The sequence below is a fragment of the Erinaceus europaeus genome, unplaced genomic scaffold, assembly GCF_950295315.1.
Source record: "Erinaceus europaeus unplaced genomic scaffold, mEriEur2.1 scaffold_307, whole genome shotgun sequence".
Taxonomy (NCBI): Eukaryota; Metazoa; Chordata; class Mammalia; order Eulipotyphla; family Erinaceidae; genus Erinaceus; species Erinaceus europaeus.
The window spans coordinates 4,890-30,139 of NW_026648251.1; the positions used below are offsets into that span (position 1 = coordinate 4,890).

Below are 25,250 nucleotides of genomic sequence, written 5' to 3' on the forward strand. Positions count from 1 at the left end.
TTGTAAGGGTCAAGGTCCTATAGGGGTCCACAAAGGGCTCCATTATGTTGTTCCTGATGAAGATAACCAGTGACAGTGGAGAGAGGGATCTGTTAGAGGTCTAGGTCCATCATGTCTGTGTGGAAATCTCAGGATGTTCTGACTAGGGCCCGGCTTGGTAGTGACTAAAGAGTCATCATTAATGAGCCAGTCTCTTTCCCTTATCCAGCTTTTGTAGTCCTTACTTTGTCTGATAAGGTTAGCCTTGGAGTGTTTTAGGGAATTAAAATAGGAAGTAGGTGAGGAGGGTGTCTAGGTCTAAGTAGAAACTATTTGATTAGGTACTTCATGATGTCTTTTTTAGGTCTTTCTATTTGCTTGCTGCACTTACTGAGACCCTGCAAACTATTGTGCACTTTTGCTTTAAGGTATATATTTTCCCCTAACTTATGGATACATGTGCACATATGCATAGTACATTTACCAGTGCACTGCTCATCTCTGGCTTATGGTGGTGCTGAGGATTGGACCTGGGGCCTGGGACCTGGGGCCTGGGACCTGGGACCTGGGAGCCTCAGGCACGAGAGTCTGTTTGCTTAAGCATTACGCTATCTCCCCTACCCATGACCTGCTCTCTCTTCTGCAGTCCACCTATGCTGTGTCGCTGCTGCGCGAGTGTATGAAGTTGCGGCCCTCAGACCCCACCGTGCCCCTGATGGCTGCCAAGGTCTGCCTCGGGTCCCTTCACTGGGTAAGTGGCCTGTGGTTCTGGGGCAGACAGGGCCTGAGGTTCAAGACATGGTGGTGCATCACTTGTTTTGTGAGTTAGTTGGGGGTGAATGTGGGATCTTAAGGTAGAAGGGATGCAGGGATAGTGTGTGAGAAAGGCTTCTGAGTAACTGGGCAGTGCACCCCCCAAGGCCCCCATTAAATGCACATAGTACAAAGTGTAAGGACCCATGCAGGGATCCAGCTTCGAGCCCCCTTTCCCCACCTGCAGGGGGCTTGCTTCATGAGTTGTGAAGGTCTTCACGTGTCTATTTCTTTCTCTCTGAGTACAGGGCCTCCCCACTACTGCTCCAGCTTCCAAGGGGCAGTAGCAGTGGAGACTTAAAGTAGCAGTTGGTGGGCCTTAGGGGATCCTTTCCTCCCTTCAGCAGTCTTTTTGTTGATAGAACTCAGACTGGAGGTGGCACCTCAACTGGAAAACTGCAGGACTGTTAACCAGCCAGTCCCAAGTAGGTACAGGCTTTTAGCCCCAGGAATCTCTTCTTTTATTTCCTCCTTTTTTTCCCTTCCTTCCTTCCTTTTTTTCTTTTTTTCACTGGGTTTGGGTGCCTATACTACAAATCCACTGCTCCTAGCGGCCATCTTTTTTGCATTGTTGTTGTTGCTGTTATTGTTGTTTTTGTTACTGCTGCTGTTGTTGTTGGATAGGACAGAAAGAAACTGAGAGAGAAGGGGAAAACAGAGAGGGGGAGAGAAAGAGACACCTGTAGACCTGCTTCACTGCTTGTGAAGTCACCCCCCTGCAGGTGAGGAGCTGGGGGCTGGAACCGGGATCCTGTGCTGGTCCTTGTACTTTGCACTATGTGTGCTTAACCTGGTGCTCTACCACCCATCCCCAGGAATCTCTTCTTAAATTCCTCTCTGTCCATGAGCCACACGTGTTTGCACTCACCCGTGACTTGGTGGGTTCCCAAAGTAATCCTAGTCTTGTGTTCACAAATGATCCTCTTTGCTATTCCTAGTTGTCTGGGTCTCTCTCTCTCTCTATCTCTCTCTCTCTCTCAGCCAGAGCACAGCTAAGCCCTGGCTTATAGTGGTTCTGGGATTGAACCTGGGACTTTGGAGCCTCAGGCATGAAAGTCTGTTTGCATAACCAAAAAGGCTTCTGAGGAAACTCTAGCCTTCCAAACCCAGGATGGTGTCAGTATGTAGATGGACTTTGAAATGTCATCTCCAGGTGGCTGAATGTAGAGTCTAGAGAAGAGGCCTCCCCGCCCCCACATGCCCAGTGCAGCAGCTATGGGGTTCCCTGAACCAACATCAGCTCACCTACCATCCAATATGCAGGGCCCTGAGAGGTACAGTGCTGAGTGGTCAGAGGGTTGCGCCCCTCTTCTCTCCTTACTCTTGTTCTGGCCCTTGGGCCAGTTGAGGTGACTGGCCTCTATGTCCATTAAACTGTAGGTTCCCTCAGGGAGGATGTCAGTGTGTGTGTAAGTGTGGCAGGGACCCTCCACCCCCCCTCCCCCCAGGCTTCCTTGCCTGCTGCTCCAGACTTGTGGAGGACTTGGGGTGCAGCCCCTGAGGGATTCTATCCTTTCACTGGAGCTCTCTTCCTGACAGTCCTGTCTTCCTTCTGCCCACATTAGCCTGTCGGTGTTGGGGTGGGGCCGTTTTGGGAACAGCATGTCATCTCCCCCACATGTTGGCCATAAGCCTCACTCACAACTCTTGAAGGCTAAACAGCTTCTGTATCTCCCATAGAGGGAACGTTTCTCACACAGAGTTCCTCCTTCCTGAACCCCCCCCATTCCCCCACAACCCCTTCCTTCCCTTATCAGCATGTGCCCAGCATTCCAAAGGTAGCAGGGACCCCAGGCTGACACAGACCTCAGGCTGTGTGAGATAGACCCCAGGCTGACACAGCAGACTCCTCAGAATCAGCAGCCTCTAGGGCTGTCGAGGTTGCTCACTCTGGCTGGGCTGAGTTCCATGTCATGCCTGCAGTCCAGGTTGGAGCCCTGGCACCACACGGGAGGCACCGTGACAATCAGGGAAACCCCAGTGCTGTGGTGTCTGTCCTCTTTGCCGCTCTTAATTGGAATGAAAAAGTGGGGGGGGGGGGCAGGCAGTGGCACACCCAGTTAAGTGCACATAGTACATATGAAACACAAAGACCCAGGTTCAAGCCCCCGCCCCCCACCTGCAGCAGGAACATTTCACAAGCGGTGAAACAGATCTGTAGGTGTCTTTCTTTCTCTCCCCCTCTCTGTCTATCTTCCCCATCTCTCTCAATTTTTTTCTGCCCTGTCCCATGAAATCAGAAGAAATGACCTCCAAGAGCAATGAATTCATAGTGCTGATACTGAGCCCCAGCAATAACTCTGGAGGGGGGGTGGGAGAGGTGGTCTGAAGTGGTGAAATTACACATGTTCAAGGCCAAAGTTTTGCAGGGAAAAAGATGGTGATAATAACAACAATGAATAAGAATGAGTTGCCTCTCCCAAGTTCCCCAGCCACTGCCTCCTCCATGGTTCTCAGCAATATGAAGGGTGGCACTCCCTACAGACCAACCCTTCTGATCAGGTCTCCTGAAGGCTGGAACTGGCCTAGATTCTTTCTTGGGTTCCCCCACACTGATTCCCTGTGCTGGTAGGGTGGAAAAACCACCCCCCTCTGTCTCTCTGGTCATGAGACCTCAGGTCTGCAGTACTGTGTACTGTGAAGCTCCTGCCACCTGCTCTGTGACATCAGTCTGGCTCGGGTTCTCTGTGTGGGAGAGGGAGGCAGTGTGATGAGGGAGAAAACAACTCCACTGCCCCCCCCCCAGGGGACCTTAAGGAAGGTCCATAACCTGACTGTGCCTCTGTTTCCTTGTTTGTAACAGGAGAGTTTAAGTTTAAGGATAGTTAGTTTAAGGCTTGCTCCCTCCTATGTGGCATACATGACAAGAGTCTGAAGGAGGCTGGCTGGGTCAGGAACTTCACAGGGTGGAGGCAGTGAACCGGGTGGGTTCAGAAGTCCAGGGAGGATGCAGGCAGACCAATCACAGAGATGGTTAAATAACTGTGATTAGCAGGGAAATGCCTTGCTCCCCCAAGTTTTTTGAGGAGACTGTTGGCACCTTGAGTCCTCTAGATACGAGTTGGCGGTGGGTGTTGGCAAGAGGCTGAGCACTGCAGAGAGGGTGGTGGTGTGAAAACAGGGAGATGCAAGGATGCAGGTGTGAGCTGGTAGGTGCAGAGAGGGTGCTAGGGTGAGCTAGACGGTGCAGCGCCAGCGCTCAGGCCCTGCACATTCCCAGCGCCTCTGAGCGAGGCATCAAGCCCATAACTGGGATGAGGCCCAGAATGCCTGTGGGCTGGGAGGGCGTCTGTGCTCCCAAGGGCTCCCAGCTTTGTGGGTCCACCCATCCAGTGGTCATCCTTGCCAGGAAGCCCTAAATTTAGGTCTTCCCGCCGTGGAGGAGCTGTTTCCCTCAGCAGCATAATTACAGTGATTATGTGCATTCAGATTACATGGTAATAAAATTAGGATCAAATCAGTCCAAATTGAAATCAGATGAGTTAGGAGCAAAGTAATCAATGACAACATAAATAGAAAAGCCCAGAAGGAAACTTAAAACATGTAGACTTGCCATCTGACTTGAGGAGGAGGGTGAGCTGTTTAACCTCAGCTGAGATACATATTGGGGCTTGGGAGGTGGCTTGGGCTCACTTTTCAATCAGGGACAGGCAGGGGCCAGGTCCTGCTGGAAGTTCCAGGATGGGAGTGGTAGGGGCATGCTCCCAGAATATGACCTGGAACCCAGCTTTCTTCAACTTGCCAAAGCCCCAGTTATACCTGCCATCAACACCAGGCATGTCACATATGTTTCTTGTAGCTCACACATTTCTGGAGAGCAAGAACCACCTCTCTTCTTGAGACCTCAGCCCAGAGCGCTGGCTGGTACTTCTGTCATAGACACCCCACATCTCTCCTCATGCCAGTAAGAGCAATGGGCAACAGTTTCTGCCTTTTATGGTACTGCTTTTCCCAGCCAAACAGGGGGCTTCTGTGCTTGTCATATCTGGCACCGGACTCCATGCCTAAACAAACCTTGCCTTCTGTGACTGCTAGTGGGCACAGGCGGTATGGGAGGGCTGTGTCTGGAGGAGTGCTTCTCCCTAGCTCCCTGGGTTAGCACTGGGTTTAATGCAGACCAGGGAGACCCCAGGGGCAGCTTGTGCAGAGAAGCTACCCCCCACTCCGTGTTCTCAAGCAGAATGGGGCTGTGGCCCACAGTGGAGGCCAAGTGCCTGAGATCCTGAAAGCTGCTGACGCCACCCCTGCCTCCCGCCTTCGCAGCTCCTCTGGCTGCCGCCACCCCCAGTGGGCCAGACCAGTGCCCAGCCAACCCTCAGAACAGAGAGCCCAGCAGTCTGGGGGTGGACAGTTTGGCCCGGTTGCAGGAAAGGAGGCTGAAACTAGGACATTTGAAAAATGAGTTGTGCTGAGTGAAAGTGGACTGGGTGGCCATGTGCCCAGAGGCGGAGCACCTGCTGTCCCTCAGTTCTGCCCTTGTGTCCAGAGCCAGCTGGGACACCCCAGGCTGAGTCTGGGTGTGATAACAAGGTGGGCCCTGGGGAGGGGTGATGCTAGTCAGGAGGGTACTGGGCAGAGGACTGTGTGCTGACCACGGTGTGGGTTGCATGGGGAACAGTTGGAACAGCACAGGCCCTGGTGGAAGTACTGGTCCCAGACTTTAGCCTGAAACAGAAGGGGGAGATAAAGAGGGAGAGAAACAGAGAGATACCTGCAGCCCTGCTTCACCACTTGTGAAGCTTTCCCCCTACAGGTGAGGGGAAAGCTTCCCCTGGCCACGAGAGGGTGTCTCCCTGTGGCCCAATGACTGCTATGTGCAGGAGCCTCCTGCCTCAGTGTCGGCAGCATCTAGGGTCCCAGACCAGTTATTTGGGGCAGGAGGGAAGGGAGATATAAATGTTTCACTATTCCTCCAAACACAATTAGTTAAAAATATTTCCCATTCAGAATTGGACTTTTCCCATTCAGAATTGGACTTTTGGAGCCAGGTGATGGCTCACCTGGTTAAGTGCATGTATTACTATGCGTAAGAACACAGGTTCAAGCCCCTGGTCCCCACCTGTAGGGGGAAAGCTTCACAAGTGCTGAAGCAGGACTGCAGGTATCTCTCTGTTTCTCTCCCTCTTTATCTCCCCCTTCCGTCTCAGTTTTCTGTGTCTATTCAATAAATAAATATAATAATAAAAAAGAATTGGACTTATTAGGGGATAGGAGTGTGTGTGTGTGTGTGTGTGTGTCCTATCGAATAAAAATTAGGAAGAAGTGGGGGGGGGGGAATGGCTGCCAGGAGTGGTGAGGTGACTTTTATCTGTGTTCTCAGTGCCATGAACAGGAGTACCCTGCCTGCGAGCCATGGGGATAGGTGACAGTTACAGACTGGGCCAGAGGGAAGGGACCTCTTAAAGATGCCTAGAGTAAGCACAGCCGTGGCCCCTGTCACCTCTCAGCCCCCCTGACTGTATGGATATACCAGAGGACACATGAGGCCTGCCCTGTCTGTGCCTCTCTCTACGTCACATGCTGTCTGTGGTGCTGGGTGTGCATGTGACCTGTGCCAGTTGGTCCCCTTCCAGCTGGACCAATGCCCCCTGCTCCCAGGACAAAAACAGCCCCAGGCCTTTTTCCCCTTCAGAGTCTGAGCTCTCCATAACTGGGAGTGAGCACACAGATGGAGCCAGAATGGCGGCCTGCCCTCCCTGCAGGGGTGATGGTGTCTCCTGGGGACAGGCCCATGGCCCAGCTGCTCCTGCTGTCTTTTTACTGAGATTGCCCCTTCAGAGGCCAGATCAGGAGCTACACTGATGATCTGCTCCTGCATCCCTGCTTTCAGCAAAGCATATATGAGGAGCTGAGGCTCTGGGAAACTTGAACCTGTGAGAAGCAGTGCACGGTAGTGTTGACCTCAGAGCCTTTTCATGGTAGGAGAGGCCCAGGAAACAGCCTTTGCCCTCCCACTGGGGGTCTGCAGCCTCAGATAAGCCAGAGGGCCTCCCTGACCCTGCTGCCCACGTGTAAGGAATGGCAGTTCTGAGTCTCCCAGGCTGCTGGCTGAGCAGCGTCTGTATCCAGGCCAGCACAGCCCTCCCCAGTGACCTTGCCCTGTCTTCTTTGCAGCTGGAGGAGGCGGAGCACTTTGCTATGATGGTGATCGACCTTGGAGAGGAGGCTGGGGAATTCCTGTCCAAGGGCTACCTGGCCCTGGGGCTCACCTACAGCCTGCAGGGCTCCGATGGTGAGTGCCAAGGCCTGGAAGACCAGGTTCCTTCACTGCCTTCCAAGCCACCTGTCCCACCAGTTTCCCCCAAGGACACCCCCCCCCCTTGACTCCTCAGATGTAGACACACACATGAAGTATGGACACACACACGCACACATCTTGGTCCCTCTCCATTACTTGCCCTCTTAAGCTTGCCCTTATTTTTATATTTTTTAAAAATATTTACTTGTTTATTTCATTTGATAGGACAGAAGAGCTTAAGAGGGGAGATAGGGAGAGAGACATACTGCTCCACCACTTGTGAAACTTACCCTGCTGCAGATGGGGACTAGAGTTTTGAACCCAGTTCCTTGCATATGGTAATGTGTACACTCAACTGGGCGCACCACCGCAAGGCCCCCAGATGTTTGTTTGTTTGTTTGTTTGTTTGTTTTACCAGAACACTGCTCAGCTCTGGCTTATTTGGTGTGGGGGATTGAACCTGGGACATCGGAGCCTCAGGCAAAAATAAGTCTGTTTGCATAATAACCATTACACTCTGTCCCCCGAGAAATGCCATTTTGAAGAACTGAGTCCTGGGGGAGACCAGGCAGTGGCACACTGAGTTAAGTACACACAGTATGAAGTGCAAGGACCAATGCAAGGATCCCGGATCAAGCCCCCTGCTCCCCACCTGCAGTGGGTAACTTCCAAACAGTAAAGCAGGTCTGCAGGTGTCTATCCTTCTCTCCCCCTCTGTCTTACCCTCCCCTCTCAATTTCTCTCTGTCCTATCCTATAAGAAAATGGGGAAGGGGGGAGTGGCTTCCAGGAGCAGTGGATTCATAATGCAGGCTCTGAGCCCCAATAAAAACCCAGGAGGCAAAAAAAAAAAAAACTGAATCCTCATCCTGGCAGCTCAGCCATGGGCCTCCCACACCCACCCCCAGCCAGTCAGGCAGCCACTGCTTCTGTGTCCTTGCAGAGGGGTCATGGGTGTGTGTTGCCCCCTCCACCGCCACCGCCACCACCACCACCACCAGACCAGACAGAGTAGCAGTCCAGGCTAGGGCCTGGATGACTAGTATTTATAAAATTTACCTTTACAAAGCTTTTCATGGTGAAAATGTATCATTTTCAAGTGGTTCAACATGTTGCTGGAGCTTCACAGGCCTGCCTTAGAGCACTGAAAGTGGGTCTGATTTAAGCAGAGAAGGTCTTTGCTTTAGATTAAAGCAAGAAACTTCATGGGGAAAGTATATGAGGGGTGTTGGCTAGGACTGGTTGATATATGTATGTGGTGTACATTCTCCATACATAACACTAAAACGTGCACTTAAAATTTGTTGAAATACTATGCACAAGGATCTAGGTTCAAGCCCCCAGTCTCTATTTCACAAGTGGTGAAGCAGGGCTGCAGGTCGCTCTCTCCCTCTCTCTCTCTCTCTCTCTCTCTCTCTCTCTCTCTCCTCCCTCTCTATTTCCTCCTCCCCTCTCAATTTCTCTCTGGTTTTGTTAAAAAATAAATAAATAAATTGTTTTTGTTGTTAAAGACTGATGAAGCCTGAAGCCTTGGCTACAACAACAAAAGTATTAAAATTATTAAACCAGAAGTAGCAGCCTCCTGAGTAAGCATCTCAAGGTGGCTGTTGCTTAGGCAGATGCTGTTAGCTTCCTCTCCAGACGTGGGCCTTTCAGAGGGTTAAGATGGCCCAGGTGGCAAAAAGACAGAGGAGTGGAGAGGGAGCCAGGGTGCCAAGAAATAGCAGGTCCCCTCAAAGCCCCTGGGCAGCCAAGACGAGGGTGGCAAAGCTGTGGGTGAACATTTCAGCCAGTGCACTGGTGGGAGGCCTGCACTCCTGCAGAACCAGCTGCCCGGGTACATCCCTTCATGGCTTTGTCTCCTTCCTGTCTCTGCAGCAACTCTGAAGTCCAAGCAGGATGAACTACACCGGAAGGCTCTGCAAACTCTGGAAAGGTAAGGGCCAAGTCCTAGCTGAGGCAAGAGGCACACTCACATGCTGTGTCTCAGTGCACTTACCCATTTGAGGGACTGGCAAACTGAGGTTCTCACACTGGAGACAGGGACAGGCCTTTGGGGGTCAGGCAAGCATGCTGAGCTAACATCTATCTTGAGCACCCATTGAGTGCCCACGGTGGGATAGGAGCACCCCCAAACTTGGCTCCCATCACTGCCTGCTCAGGGTTCTGAAATGGAGACGATAATCATCACTGTGCTTGCTGTGCAGGGAGAGCACCTGCACAGGCCCCTACATGTAGCAGAGCTCAGACGTGCCCTTTGCCTCTTCCTAGCCACCCCCACTCCCAGCCCTTACTTCCTGTCAGTGGGCAACGGGTTGGCGGGGAAAGGATGGGGAGGAGGCAGAGCAGCCGTCACTGCCTCTGCCTATCCTGGCTAAGATCTTTTCCCTTTTTTTTTTTTTTTTTTTTTATTGAAAAGGTTTTTTTATCTTTATTTATTAATTGGATAGAGACAGCCAGAAATTGAGAGGAAGGGGGAGATAGAGAGGGAGAGAGACAGAGAGAGACACCCACAGCACTGTTTCACCACTCGCAAAGCTTTCCCCTGCAGGTGGGGACCAAGGGGCTCGAACTTGTGTCTTTGCAAATTGTAACGTGCTCAACCAGGGCACCACCACTCAGTCCCTGTTAAGGCACAGCCTTACCACAGCCCTGAGCATCCTCCTGACTCCTCCTCTGGCCAGTGCAGGGCTCTGCCCTCCAGCCCTGTGTGTCTCATTCCCTGAGCACTGTGTGGAAACATCGCCTGGTAGGGGCTGCCTGTGCCAGTGTCATCGGTACATGTGGCCCCTCCAGCCCTCTTGGCACCCCAGGTGGGGAGGACATTCCTCCCCCCACACACACACACACACACACCTCTCCACCCCTGAGATGCTTGTGCAGAGGCCCTTTCCACCCTTTGTGTCCTCCAGTAGAGAGGTCAGGCTCCAGGTTCTATATAAGGCCACAGCAGAGACAAAGTTGGGCTGACAGTCACCCAGAGGAAGGGCTTCTCACCCCTTAGTCTGATCTCCGGAGAAACCACAACTCAGTCCTTGCCACCCTGCACAGAGCCACAGCCCTGGGCCATTAGCCCCCGGCTGGGTCCTCTAGCCGTGACATTTTATTTCCTGGTGCCTAGCTCAGGGCTAGCCTGCTATAGCTACATGCTGGTTTCTCCCCTCTTGGTGACTAGCTTGTCATTCTCTTTCTCTCTCTCTCTCTCTCTCTCTCTCTCTCTTTAATATTTATTTATTTATTCCCTTTTGTTGCCCTTGTTTTATTGTTGTAGTTATGTTTGATGCTGTCATTGTTGGATAGGACAGAGAAATGGAGAGAGGAGGGGGAGAGAAAGACAGACACCTGCAGACCTGCTTCAGTGCTTGTGAAGCAACTCCTCTGCAGGTGGGGAGCTGGGGGCTCAAACCAGGATCCTTACACCGGTCCTTGCATTTTGCGCCACCTGCACTTAACCTACAGCCCAACTCCCTCTCTCTTTTTAAATTTATTTATTATTGGATAGAGAAATTGAGAGGGAAAGAGGAGATAGAGAGGAAAAGAGGCAGAAAGACACCTGCAGCCCTGCTTCACCACTCATGAAGCTTTCCCCCTTGCAGGTGGGAACTGGGGGCTCAACCTGGTGCTCCACCATCTGGGCCTACTTACTCTCTTTCTCTATACAGAGCCCTGCAGCTGGCACCTGGTGACCCCCAGATCATCCTCTATGTCTCCCTGCAGCTGGCTCTTGTCCGCAAGGTAAGGTCATCACAGTTCCTAACCCCTCATGGCACCAGTGCTTCTACCAGTCATATGAGCTCCTGCTGGTAGCTTAGCCTCTCAGAGCCTCTGTTTTTCTATTCGTTCTAACACTACATCAGATGGAGCTAGTAAGACCTAAGCTAGACAGTGTGGTAACTTCCCCTAGAAGACCTCAGTCTCTTAAGATGATGAGTGACCACAGTGAACCCTTACGTGCTCACCTTGTGCCCAACTTTTCCCAACAGCTGGGGCAGCAAAGTGACTGATACTTGGAACTGTTTCTGTGTCACCCTCAAATGTTCCACTGACCCATGGACACAAAGTCATGTTTGGCCTCTGGAGCCTGCCAGGTGGCCTCTATCCACTGACTTCTTTCACCTGGCCAGCACCGCGACCATCCTTGGCTCTCAGGCTGACCTTTCTGACTTCCTCAAGCTGGACACCTATGCTGCTGGTGCTAGGAGGACACTGGTCCAGGGCCGAGGCTGGGTAGTCACCTGCTCCAGAGGTCAGCTCTCAAGAGTCAGAGCCTCCTCCCCAAGAGTCCTTCTAGTCTCTGCTTGCCCAAGGCCTCACCCTGCAGGGTGCTGCTCTACACATATCTAGCCTTCCAAAGCAAGGCTCTTGGTAGCCTTAATGCAGTGAGTACAGGCCTGTGTGGGGCCTGCAGATGGCCTTGACCCCTGCAGCTCAGCCCTCTTCACCTGGACTGGCAGTGGAATGGTTGGCTCCATACTGTTGCAAGAAACCAGCAGAGCTCCACTTCCCCAGGTTGGGGGGTTAGGGGGCTAGGAGTTTGCATCTGATGAGGAGGCTGCCTGGACCCCACTTCATGCTGAAGGCCTGAGACTCTCAGGATCCCCACCTGGCTGGGAACTGGCCAGGATAGCTCTATACCCCTTTTCTGCCACAGTACTTGAACTAAGCCAGCTGAGAACCCAGGAGGAGGAAGGGGGTCCCTTGAGCCTTTGGAGAGGGGCCACCTGCAGCCTAGTTCACTGACCCAGAGCACTAGGCTTCCTGGCTTGTGCCCTCTGACCTCATCATCAGTGAATTGAGCAAGCTATTTCTCCCGACTACAGGAGCACCCTGGCTCTTCCTGTTGAGGTGGGCTTCTTTGCCCTCCAACTCTGTATGGTCCTGGTGTTTTCTTCTCACACTCCAGCAGTTTCTGTTGTTGCCAGGACTCCCATCTCTCTCACCCCACACCCAACACCCTTGTCCCTTACACCACCCCTACCCCCCACTCTCCTCAACCTAATTTATTACTTGTTGCACTATGCCATGCACTCTACCTCTGTGGGTCCTTCTGTCTCAGTCATTTTCTTCCCTAAAGCCATCATTCATTCATTTCCTATGTCTCCTTCATCTCCCACCCCACCCCTCCTCTGCCTCTAATGGCCATGCCTGGCCTAGCCCCTCCCCTGTCTGCTCTGGTGTTCCCAGCACCAAATAGAAAGATACCTGAGCCCACTTTTTCTTTTTTTTTTTTTTCCAAATATTTATTTATTTATTCCCTTTTGTTGTCCTTGTTGTTTTATTGTTGTAATTCTTGTTGATGTCATTGTCCTTGGCTAGGACAGAGATAAAGGAGAGAGGAAGGGAAGACGGGGGAGAGAAAGATAGACACCTGCAGACCTGCTTCACCGCCTGTGAAGCGACTCCCCTGCAGGTGGGGAGCTGGGGCCTCGAACCCGGATCCTTGTGCCAGTCCTTGTGCTTCGCGCCACGTGCGTTTATCCCACTGCACTACCGCCCGACTCCCCCACTTTTTCTTTAGCCCTCACAAAAGGAAGCAGTACTCTGCTTGCCAGGGAAGTTCATGGTAAACCTTTGGTGATGCATTTTTAAAGCTCTTCAGTTCTTGTTTGTTTCCCAGGGTGCTGAGCAGCTCTGGTTTATAGTGGTGCAGGGGACTGAACCTCAGACTTTAGATCCTCTGGCATGAGAGTCTCTTTGCATAACCATTATGCTATCTACCCCTGCCCTAAAGTTCTTCAATTCTCCAGCCACCTCTGATGAAGGGTGTCTGTTTTCCCAGAGAGATGGCTGGGCCACTGGGACTCAGGACCCAGGACCCAGTTTCCCTCAGGGCAGGGGGAGGGTTGTCAAGCTCCCCATAGTGGACTAAGAGCTGGAACTGTCTGCAGTCTGGTAAAGCTGTAAGACTTCCCACTATAGACTCACAGGGCTCCTGGGGGAATGGGGCCCTAGGATGGATAGAGTTAACGGAACTGACACAACTCTCAGGTCTGAAAGTGTGAGAGCATACGTCCCTCATAACTGATTGGTCTAACATCGGTTTAATACTATTAAATTTCAGGAGTGTGGTTTTACATTTATGTTTGTGTATATACCTCAAGGTACTCACTGCCCAAGTTCCAGTGCCCTCTTAACAATCCCGAAGACCTTTACTTCTGAAGATGGTGTAGTGGCTATGCAAAATGGCTTTCACATCTGAAGCACTGAAGATCCCAGGTTCAATCCCCAGCATCACCATAAAGCGGAGCTTAGAAGTGATCTAGAAAGAGAAACCCTACTTCTTATTCCTCCTAGCCCTTCTGTTTTCACCAAGCCAGACTTTTCACCAAGTCTAAGAGTTAGTTTAGGAAAAAATGTTTGGGATTTGCTATTATTTGTCTATTAGTTACTTATATTTCACATATTAGTGACACCATACAGAAGTTTCCTTACTTGTTTTACTTAGCATGACCACCTCAAGTTCCATTTTAGTTCAGATATTAGGAAGTTGATTGGGGGTCTGGAGGTATAGTGCACAATTTTTTTTTTTTAATTAATGAGAAAGATGGGAGGAAAGAAAGAACCAGACACCACTTTGGTACTTGTTCTGCTGGGGATTGAACTTGGGACCTCATGCTTGAGGGTCCACTGCTTTATCCACTTCAGTGCATACTTTTTCCATGCATGAAGATCTGGGTTAGTGAGCCTCGCCACCACATGGGGAACACCTAAATGGGGGAGGCCTCACAGGCAGTGGAGCGGAACTGTGGTAGCTCTCTTCTCTTTCTCTCTCTCTCTCTCTCTCTCTCTCTCTCTCTCTCTCCCTCTCTCCCTCTCTTTCCCTCTTTCTCTCTGTCTCTCACCCTCTAAAAAGGAGTCCTCTAGGAATGGTGGAATCGTGCAGGTATAAAACCTGGCGGTAACCCTGGTCACAAAAAAAGAAGAAAATTGAAAGATTGATTTGTTTATTGAGAGAGAGTCAGAGCACCCCTTCAGCCTATGTAAGAAGAAAAGAACTCAGACCTTAGGCGTGCAAGTCCTGTACTCTGCCACTGAGCTACATGCCTGGGTTCAGCCTTCCTCTAACCATCTGACCCCAGAGCCGACACCCAAAGTGACCCTTGCCCCCAGGAGCCTGTGGGTAGAAAGAGAATTGACCTGTCTGTTATGCATCTTACCAGTTTCTTTTCTTTTTTAATTTATTATAGGATAGAGACAGAGAAATTGAGAGAGGAAGGAGAGATAGAGCAGGAGAGAGACACCTGCAGCCCTGCTTCACCATTCATGAAGCTTTTCCTCTGCAGGTGGGGACCAGGGGCTTGAACCCGAGGTCCTTCTACACCCTAATCTGTGTGCTTGTCTAGGTGCTCCACTGCCTGGCCCCTCCCTGCCCTCTCTGTTTGCACCTGGTTACAACCTTACTACTTGCTGAGGGCTTGGTGGTTGGAGGCAGGAGGCAGCAAAGAGACAGGTCTTCTTGCCCTGAGCTGAAATCTGCAGCTAATCCCTCCTGCCCTAGCTCAGGCCACCAGCCCTGCTGCTGCTGCTGGTCACCCAGCCACACTGGTGCTGGGAGGCTACACAGGAGATAAATAAGCATTTTTCTCTATATGTCTATTCAGTCTTTTATCTTTTGGAAATAGAGCTCATGCCTGATTTGCAGATAAAGAAACTGAATTCAGGGACCCAGCACAGCAGAGACAAAGACTAGTGAGCCACAGAGCTGACTCGAGAATCCAGATACTGTTGATTCATGCTTATAATAGGGCTCCTCCTCCAACACCCTGGCTACTGGCAACAGGCAAGCGCAGGTCAGTCTTTTAGAGGGCAAGAGGGGACAGTGAGCATGGGCACTCATCCAGGCAGGGCAGTGGTTGAGCAGAGGCGAGGAGGCTCTCGGAGGCCCAGGGCTCCAGTGCGTGTGGTGGAGAATGAGAACAGTTATGTAATGGGGAGGAGGGTGTGCTCAGAGGCCACTGCTTAGGAGATCCTGGCTCTCACTGGGACTGTCACTGGCTTTTCTGTCATTACAGAAGAGCACTTATGTAGGTGACCGCCAGAACCCTCTTTCCTCCTTCAGATGTAGGGAAACTCTCCTGCCCTCTGCCAGCACCTTGTCCCTTTGTGAGCCTCAGCCAGGGCATCCTGGCAAGGAGCCATTCCCTGAGTGGTGACCTTCCTGGCTGAGCCACACATGGGTGGGGATTCCCAGGTGGAGTCAGGTGAGGAAAGAGGTGCAGGTGTCTCTTATATAGGATTCTTATAGGATTCTGGGGATATGGGGTATTGTCCATGAATGGTTTCTCCAAAAGGTGGTGGGTGGGGCATGGTTTCCTTGAACCATCTTACTTTCTTGCCCCCAGCCCCCACCCTTGCCTTCCATGAACAGTGACCATCCTGGTAAGGCAGGCAGGTGTGTGGTCTTCAATCTGAAACATTCTCCCTTTGGGGTACACTGGGGACCCTGTTACTACTACCTGTAGATAGGTTCCGAGGCCATGGTCGCAAGTCACCAGTGCTTTCAGCAGCCGGGGGGGGGGGGGGGGGGGGCCTGGGAGCCCCGTGAGCAGGGTGGGTATGAACGGTAGTAGGTGCTGTTCCCAGCTATGCCTGTACTGCCTACATCTTCCCCTCCTAGGGTCACCACCAGGGTCCCTGGGGTGGCTTTGGTCTGTCATCTTTCACCCGCCACCTCAACAGTGGTTTGGGCAGTGACCTTAATTCACTGGCTTGTTGGAATTTGTAGTGGCCTCAGGTCTCCTCTCCTGCACACGTACCAGGCCACACACAGGCCCTTCAGTGGGCTCCCCACTACCTCAACATCCAGACCCCTTCAGGTGTACTTTTCCTGACCTAGTGTCACTGATTCCCTCCCATCTGTCCAGTCTTATTTCCTTTGTCTTAAAACAGGCTTGAAATTATTTGTTTCAGGGCCTGCAGATTAGCTCGCTTTGGGTAGAGCACTGCTTTGTGAGTGCACCTCCCAGCTTTGAGCCCTGCCCCTACAGCACTGAAGGAGGCTCTCATGCTAGGTTTCCTTCCTTCCTTCCTTCCTTCCTTCCTTTCTCTCTTTTTTCTCACTTCCTTTTTTTCTCTCTCTCTCTAAACTTTCTCTGTTTATTCCCTTTTGTTGCCCTTGTTATTTTTTTATTGTTGTAGTTATTATTGTTGTTTATGTCATCGTTGTTGGATAGGACAGAGAGAAATGGAGAGAGGAGGGGAAGACAGAGAAGGGGAGAGAAAGATAGACACCTGCAGACCTGCTTCACCGCTTGTGAACCGACTCCCCTACAGGTGGGGAGCCGGGGGCTCGAACCAAGATTCTTATGCCAGTCCTTTATTGTTTTATTTTAATTAGAGAGATACAGAGAGAAAGATATCAAGAGAGAGCCCAGAGCATTGCTCAGCCCTGGCTTACAGTGGTGTGGGGGGTTGAACCTGGGACTTTGAAGCCTTATGCTTGAAGACTTTTTGCATATTCACTATGCTATCTCCCCTACCTTCCCCCCCACCTCTGTTTAGCTCTATCTGAAGAAAAAAATTACATGAAGTGGAGCTGGGCAGTGGCACAGCCGGGTGACCACACATATTGCCATGTGCAAAGGGCCTAGTGTTTTATTTTCTTTAATTAATGAGAAAGATAGGAAAGAGAAAAAGAACCAGACCATCACTCTGATACATGTGCTGCCGGTGATTAAACTCGGGACTTCATGCTTGAGAGTCCAATGCTTTACTCACTGTGCCACTCTCCGGACCACAAAGGGCCTACTCCCCACCTGCAGGAGTGAAACAGGTCTGCAGGTCTCTTTTCTCTCCCTCACCCCTTCTCTCTGTTCCCCCACCCCTCAAGTTTCTCTCTGTCCTGTCATATAAAAGGAAAAAATTGATCAGTCCTGTAGACAGCAAGCCCCTGATGGCAATTAAGGAGAAAAAAAATCAGCATGAGCTGTGAAGGCCTACAGATGACCAGAAGAGAAATATATATTAAATAAATATATTTATAACTATATAATATATACATATAAAGCAAACATAATTTATAAATATATAAATAATTTTTTTTCATGGATAAAATGCAAGGCTAGAATCAAATCTGTATCCACATTCAAGACAAAGCTCCCCATCTCCTGAGCACTGTCTTTGCAGGTCTTTCTGCCTTGGTCAAACTATATTTCCCTCTAATATTTGTCGCCCCCCCCCCTACACTGGTCCCCCAGTATAAGCAGCCCCTCCCCTTTTCTCCAGCTAGGACTGTGGTCTGTGCCAGAGCTCTGAGGTACACCTGCACTCACTGCCTGCTGACTCCTGCACCACCAGCTCCTTCCTCCTGCAAACCTGCTTCTCTTGCACCTCATTCGAGCCTGGCTTGGGCCAGTAGATGCCATTGCCACGTTCTTTGGGAGTATGTCTTCTCAGAGCCCCCCAGCCCGGTGTCTCCAGATCCCGGGGTCTCACTTGAGTCTCACACCTTCACTGGCTGGTGGCTGGTTCCAGAGCCCTGGAGAAGGTCACTGAGCATCTGCTTTCCTTCGGCAGATCTCTAGTGCCATGGAGCAGCTGCAGGAGGCTCTGAAAGTGTGCAAGGATGATGTCCACGCCCTCCACCTGCTGGCGCTCCTCTTCTCTGCCCAGAAACACTACCAGCATGCCCTGGATGTTGTCAACATGGCCATCACAGAGTATCCTGAGAACTTCAAGTGAGTTCCCTGTGGGTGCTGGGGTCAGGGGCCAGCACATACCAATAAAGCCCTCAGGACTTCCAGACCCTCAGGCTGGAGACAGCTGGGGCTCAGACTTGTAGTTCTGGTGTTCAGTGCAGGAAGAGGCACTAGTGGAAGCATTGAGTCCTGTGAGGCTCCTTCAGGGCCCACAGAGAGCTGGGGGAACCCCCAAGGAGACTGCTCAAATGGACTTGCATTGGCTGCTCCCAGCGCCCCAACCCCTTGGCCTCCACCTGGGCCTTCCTAGGCTCTGCATTTGAACCTCACAGGGACATCAGCAATGCAGCTTAACCCTAACCCCGGCAGAGCCAGTCAAGGATGGAACTGCAACACATCTGGGCTGGTGGAGGCCAGTACACAACCCTCCTGCCTTCGAACAGACGTAGGGGTGGGCATGAGAGGGAGTCATTTCCCTCCAGTGAGGTCCTGTCCACACCTTCTGTCGTCACTGCTCCTCATCACTGCATCATCTTCAGGCCCATCTCTGTAGAGGGCCCCTGCTGATACCAGTCAGCTATTTTCCCAAGTCTCATCCCTACTGTCTTCTGCCCACAGGAGAGCCTCTTGTGTGTGTTGACTCTATTGTAAACCACTACTTCAGGGGGCAGGCAGTGGTGCACCTGATTAGGCACACATGGTGCAAAGCGCAAGGACCAGCTTAAGGATTCTGGTTCAAGCCCCCAGCTTCCCACCTGCAGGGGGATGCTTCACAGGTAGTGAAGCAAGTCTGCAGGTGTCTCTCTCCCTATCTCCCCTTCTCTCTGTCCAGTAAAATGGAAAAAAAAAAAAAGATGACCACCAGGTGCAGTGGATTTGTAGTTCTGGCACTAAGCTCCAGCGATAACAGTGGAGGCAAAAAACAAACAAAGTACTACTTTATAATTAAGTAAGCCAGGACTGCCAGAAAGAAAGACTTAGAACCTTAGAGTGGGGAAGTTTCCCTGACCCTGGCTCTGAGCACATCAGAGAAACAGGTTAAGAGGCAGGCACCATTTTCTCAGCATGTCCGTCCTCTTTTGTGTGTGAAATCATATTGATCTGTCAACATTGGGGAACTCTGAGTAGATGGGAGCAGAGCTGTCTTCATGGATATGGGCGAAGTGATTTGTGTGTTTTCCTATCAGCCCTCCTTGGACACCCCATGCCAGGGGAGCCACCACTCACCCCCATGCCAGTATCTACAGTCCTACTGCATGGCATCTCCCTAACCTGCTTAGTGCAGCTGGGATAACGCCACCTATTTGGAAATCTGCCTAAAGCCTTCCTCTGCTCTTGGGCTGGCTTCTCTCCAATCCAGTCTCCCCTATCCAATCTCCCCTTCTTTACTGACAACACAGTGTACCTTCCCCTAAAACTGTACCCAGGTGCTACATCATGGGGGAGGAGTGGGGACAAGGAGGTGGTACTTTCTTTTTTTTTTTTTTTTTTTTTTTTTTTGGTATTATCTTATCAGATAGAGACAGCCAGAAATTGAGGAGGGAGGAAGGGCCGGGGGAGAGAGAGACCTGCAATAGTGCTTCATCACTCGCAAAGCTTTCCCCCTGCAGGTGTGGGGACTGGGAGATTGGACCTGGGTCCTTGAGCATTGTAACCTGTGTAAGGTCAACCAGGTGCGCCACCACCCAGCCCTGAGGGCAGTACTTTCCTTGAGCTTCATGACTCCTTGGAGTGTGTAAGGGTAAGGCAGGGAGAATGCTGAGCCTCTGGAGTTGTCTGGACTTGAACTATAACAGGAGCCTTTCTCTCTTTACTATTGGATAGAGATAGAAATTGAGAGCAGAGGGAAGAGATAAAGAGAGAGACAGACAGCTGCAGCCTTGCTTCACCACTCCTGAAGCCTTCCTCCTGCAGGTGAGGACCAGGAGCTTGAGCCCAGGTCCTTGCAAACTGTAGTTTGGGCACTAACCAAGTGTGCCACCACCTGGCCCTCTAACAGGAGCTTTTCTTAACCTGAGCTGGCACTAAGAGGCTGCAGAACTTACTGGATGAGCATCATCTATGAGAGACCATATTGGTGTTGTTTTAAGCTAAACAGCTCTGCATATGTGTGCATGTCTGGGGAGATGGCTCCCAGGAGACCCCTCAGAAGGTCCCTGAGCCCCCCCAACCCTCGCAGAGAGGTAAGAAGTCCCAGTACAAACTGTGCTGTTGTTGGTCAACATGTAGAGTCACTCTGCCCTCTATAGTCATGTCCCTAATTCTACAGGTAAATCCTTCTAAGGCGATCACCACCCCATCATGGGAACAGAGCCCCCCACAACCAGACACTGAGAGCCATGCCTGGCTTCAGGGACTCTTAGGCCAAACTGTGGGCCTGGCATCCAGGAGACAGCTCTGAGATCAGAGCTCAAGGGAGGAAAGTACTCGAGCCTATTCCAAGTCCCTTCTCCTGTGGCCTCCACAGGCTCCTCTGTCACTAGAGACAGACTATGCCATGGAGTGTGTGGAGACCAGAGCTCCCTGTTCTCTGTGGGGCTTTCACAGTGTGTGGTCTGCCATGGGCCCATTGTCAGCATGGGGTGGGGGTGGCTAAGAGGATGGAGATGGAAACTCAGAGGCAAAGTTTTTTTTTTTTTTTTTTACCAGAGCACTGCTCCAGCTTATGGTGGTGTGGGGGATTGAACTTGGGACTTGAGAACCTTAAGAGGCAGAGTTGTTTTTTTTTTAATATTTATTTATTCCCTTTTGTTGCCCTTGTTTTATTGTTGTAGTTACTATTATTGTTATTGATGTCGTTGTTGTTAGATAGGACAAGAGAAATGGAGAGAGGAGGGGAAGACAGAGGGGGAGAGAAAGATAGACACCTGCAGAACTGCTTCACCGCCTGTGAAGTAACTCCCCTGCAGGTGGGGAGCTGGGGGCTCGAACCGGGATCCTTATGCCGGTCCTTGCACTTTGTGCCATGTGCACTTAACCCGCTAGGCTACCTCCCAGCTCCCAAAGGCAGAGTTTTTAACCCTTAATCTTCAAGACCACGAGCAGCTCTCTCTTTACTTTAAGATGCTACCGACTTAAAAGAAAAAAAGGAAAAAAAAAAAAGTACAGGGATGTCTAGCCTCCAGAGAGGAAGAAAGAAGATAATTCAGTTTTGTTTTCTGGCACCTGGGCCTTTTGCATGTAGAGTTTCATCATTCCCAAGCTACTGTTTCACACTCCCCCATCATCATTCCCACACACACACATCCAGAATGCTGGCCCAGAGCACCAGAGCTTCCCCCAGTGCTGTTGCACCTCCCATATGGTATTAGGGCTTGAACATGGGATGTATACATGGCAAGGCATGCACCCCCATCCCATGAGCTATCTTATGTCTGGTCCCATGTTTCTGTTGTTTTTGTAGGGGAAAACATCTACCTTTAAAAAATAAAAAAGAATGTATATGCCTTCTGCACACTGTAATGACCCTGGGTCCATGCTCCCAGAGGAATAAAGAACAGGAAAGCTTCTAATGGAGGGGATGGGATAAGGAACTCTGGTGAGAATTGTGTGGAATTGTACCCCTCTTATCCTATGGTCTTGTTGACCATTATTAAATCAATTTTAAAAAGAATATATATACATATGGTGTGGAGGTGGAAAATCCACTTACACAAATCTGTGGAGTGGCCCTGGGGTATGAGCTTGGCTATTTACAAATAAGCCAATACAGGGCCAGGTGGTGGTGCACATAGTATTAAGCACATAGTATTAAGCACAAGGATCTGAGTTCAAGCCCCTTCTTCCCACCTGCAAGGAGAAAGTTCCACAAGTGGTGAAGCAGGTCTGCAGATGTCTTATCTTTCTCCCTCTGTATCTCTTCATCCTCTCTCAATTTCTTTCTGTCCTGTCCAATAAAATGGAAAAAAATGGCCACCAAGAGCAGTGGATTTATAGCGCAGGCACTGAGCCCCAGTGATAACCCTGAAAGGAAAAAAAAAAAAAAAAGCCAATCCTGTTCCTCACAAGTGAAACACCAGAGTACAGAAACCCATGGATTAGCAGGAAATGTCATTGAGTCCATTACCGGTCAGGGATCACTGAAAAATGTCATCACTCTTGAGTTGAAACTGCATCCTGCTCCCCAGCTGCTCCCTGCATTGGGAGCAAGCTGTGTGTGGCTCCAGCTGTTGTCACTGCGGCTCATTAAATGACTGGCCCAGTAAATCTCATCGGAGCAAAGAGAAAAATCAAAGCCCCTTTACCCTGACCTCGGGGCACCCAGCCAGATTTGCACAGAGGGGCACTCAGTGGCCAGTGGTCTGGGTCCATGGGTCACCTGGACCTCACAACAGTATGACAACTGTGTCCCGAGGCCAAGGCCCTTTGAAGATATTTCCTTTCTGCCAAGCCTGTGTTAGCCAAAGAGGGGGGAGTGGGACCAGAATGGCAGAGTGAGGGGAGCCCAGCACCAGGAATGATGCCCATGGGTACAATGAACCCTTTCCATTTGAGCCATTTATTTATTTATTTATTTATTTATTTGCCTCCAGGGTTATCCATTGCTCCTGGTGGCCTTTTTTTTTTTTTTTTCATTTTATTGGATAGGACAGAGAAATTGAGGGGGGAGATAGAGAGAGAGAACACCTGCAGACCGGTGTCACCACTTGTGAAGCATTCTCCCCTGCAGGTGTGGAACCAGGGGCTTGAACCTGGAATCTTGCTTGGGTCCTTGTGCTTAAAACTATGTGTAATGAATCAGGTGCACCGCCACCCCACAGCCCTCACGCTTCCTCTTCTCCCAAAGTTCTGCCTGCTTGTACTTCCCCTCTTATCAGCCAAAAGACTATCTTGCTTCCTTCTGCTTTGCTTTTGAAGTCAGTGTACAGCCATGTTCAAAAGCTAGTGCGGATGGGGACTGAAAGCGTGAGGCCCACCCAAGGAGGGAGGTGAGGTCAGAGCAGCTCTGCCTATCAGCTCCTCAGCCTATCACTCCTAGCTCCTACGTTCTGCAGAAAATAACTCAGCTTTTGTGGAGTTGGACTTTTGAAAATCCTCCTGAATGCAAGGATTAGAATACAAAGCAGAGAGGTCTTGATGTCCATTGCTGTGGGCTGACCTTTCACTCATGGAGCTGGAACTTAAGACAGAAACGTGATGAGGCTGCCACTGAAGGCCTCACCAGGACAGTGTGAACCTGGCGCAGGGGAATCAGATGTCCCAAGCAGCTTCTTGAAATTCTGAGGGCTTCCAGCTAAGCCTGGAACATATGTACTGGCCAGTCTGCCCCTGGCCATTGAACCAAGAGGGGCCTGAGGGGAGATGATGAGTGAGCTTCAGGAAAGGGGATGGCGTTTGGGGGGAGGGGTGCTACAGGCTCTCAGTTTGGGCCTTAGTTCCAAGCTAGACCAGGCAGCAAGATCTGAGAGGGACTGGTGCCAGTGTGGAGAAGGTTCTAGCCGTCCCTCCCCACCCTGGGAATGAGAGGCAGCTGGGAAGCCCAGCCAGGGCAGGGCTGCAGGTCAGGGGCAGCAGGAATGGTGCTGATAAGCTAGGCTCCTGAAGCTGCAAGCCCCGTGAGGTTCTGGTTTTAGGTAACAGATTCCTTGTGCTTTAGTCAGGCTGCTTGGAGTATGGGTCACCATGGTAACCAAACAACATTCCTGGGCTAATGATGGGAGCTTTCCAATAACCAACCTGTCACTCACTTCCCCCGCCCTGGTTTGGAGAGCAAGAGCCATTGGGCAGGCCATTAGCAGCAAATCAGCATGCCCTTTCCCTTGCCACAAGGCAAAGCTGCCAGCCTCCACCCACCCTCTCATGGAGTAAGCTGCCTAGAGAGTTTCTTTCTCTTTCCTCTTCCTCTTTTTCCTTTTTCTTCTCCTCCATCTCTTCCTTCTCTTTTATTACCAGAGCACTACTCAACTCTAGCTTACAGTGGTGCGAAGGATTGAACCTAGATCCCTGGAGAATTTCTGCCCAGTTTAGCCTAGGTCCTGGGGAACTCAGAAAAGGTCCTGGGGGAAAGTGTGTCACAACCCCAGGGCCACTCTCCAGCACAAGAGAACAATAAGGCTCTCTCCACAAGCCTGAGCTCCCGGGTAAACAAATGGAGCTGGCATAACATCTCCCCCAGGAAACCTAGGCTGTTTTGGGAAATGTTTAAGCTGACAGCTAGGCGTTAACTGGGGCCAGACCTTGACTGAATCCAGCTCAGGCTAATATTGGCCTTCAAAGGCACCACTCCCATCTACCAGGCCGGCCTCACCTTTTCTTAGGTGGAGTGACAGGGAGGGAGGGAGTGTGTGTGTAAAATACATCTAGGGATGTATTCCTTCAAGCAGAAGAGATTAGAACCCTGGAGCTCCTGTTAATATTTCTGTCTTAAACCCATCGTTGTTTATGGGGTTGTTCATATTAGGGACTTGTAGGAGATCAAAAGGATGCTTAAGATACCAGAACTCCAGTGAGGGGGCTGGAATCAGAGGCACAAACATAGTTTATCACTGCAGTGTTCATTAAATGTTTATAACTGGCTCGGCTCCTGCCCCCCACCCCCAAACCTGCCCAGGGAGGGCAAGTACAAGTGCAGAGGTTAAACTTACAGGCCACTTGGCTGAGGGAGGTGTTAAGCCAGGCATAATCACTGGCACCAGTGCACTCTTCCCAAAGGTCAATTCCTCATCCGCTGAGCTGCTTTGACATTCAGTGTTTCTTTTGACTCCTTGTTTGGTGGAGCACCCTGTGATCTTTGCTCTGTGTGATGCCACGGTCCTCAGCTCTCCGCTGGGGTCTGCTTACACTCACACCAGGAAGGAGACCACCTCACTGACTCCCTTTGGGAAGAAAGGAAGGAGAAAGATATTGTAGGTTTTGCACAAGGGATTTTTGCACTGGTCTTTAAGTGGTATGAGTAGACCTTGAACTCACTCCCTCAGCAACATGTGACCAGCATTTGCTGGAGACAGGCATAGTGGCCCAGCACAGAGACAAAGCCTCTCTGTCTGTGGAAGATGACCTGGAAGGGACAGCCACCTCTGTGCCCTGAAGTGGAGCTGGTCTCCCCTCTACATTGATTCATCTTCTAGTTACAACCATCTAGTCACCAGATAAGAAATATAGACAAGACCAAGATTTGCTCCTTGGAGTTAGTCTTTTTTTAAAAAAAATAATAGTTTATTCACTTATTTATTTACCAGAGCACTGCTCAGCTTTGGCTTATGGTGGGGGGGGGGGTGTTGAACCATTATGCAGTCTCCCCCCCACACACACACACACTCTATCTTTGGAATGAGTCTTATGCTGGGCTGGAAGCCTACCATTGTTCTAAAGATCATCTTCCTGGAAGTTCTTCCAGCACTGACTGGTTATAAAAAGGCTCTGTGTGACTTGTGTTCATATCTTTCAAAATCATGAATTAAAATTTTTTTGTCTATTTATTGGATAGAGACAGCCAGAAATCTAGAGGGAAGGAGAAAACAGAGAGAAAGATAGGCAGAGAGACACCTGCAAGGCTTTCCCTCTGCAGGTAGGGACCAGGGACTTGAACCTGGGTCCTTGCACACTGAAACATGTGCACTCAACCAGGTAGGCCACCACCCAACC

The 25,250-nt window shown here is 50.7% G+C and overlaps 1 protein-coding gene across 1 annotated transcript in view; it reads left to right on the forward strand.

The window, feature by feature from the left end:
• Positions 1-580: 580 nt before the first annotated feature.
• LOC132532412 (tetratricopeptide repeat protein 7A) overlaps positions 581-25,250 on the forward strand; it is a gene marked incomplete at its 5' end in the record, with an annotated part of 69,741 nt that continues 45,071 nt past the window's right edge. The window contains 5 exons of the mRNA XM_060184859.1: positions 581-730; positions 6,907-7,024; positions 8,908-8,965; positions 10,692-10,764; positions 17,545-17,705. Coding sequence (XP_060040842.1) covers positions 581-730; positions 6,907-7,024; positions 8,908-8,965; positions 10,692-10,764; positions 17,545-17,705 — 560 coding nt within the window. The remainder of the gene's footprint in view (positions 731-6,906; positions 7,025-8,907; positions 8,966-10,691; positions 10,765-17,544; positions 17,706-25,250) is intronic.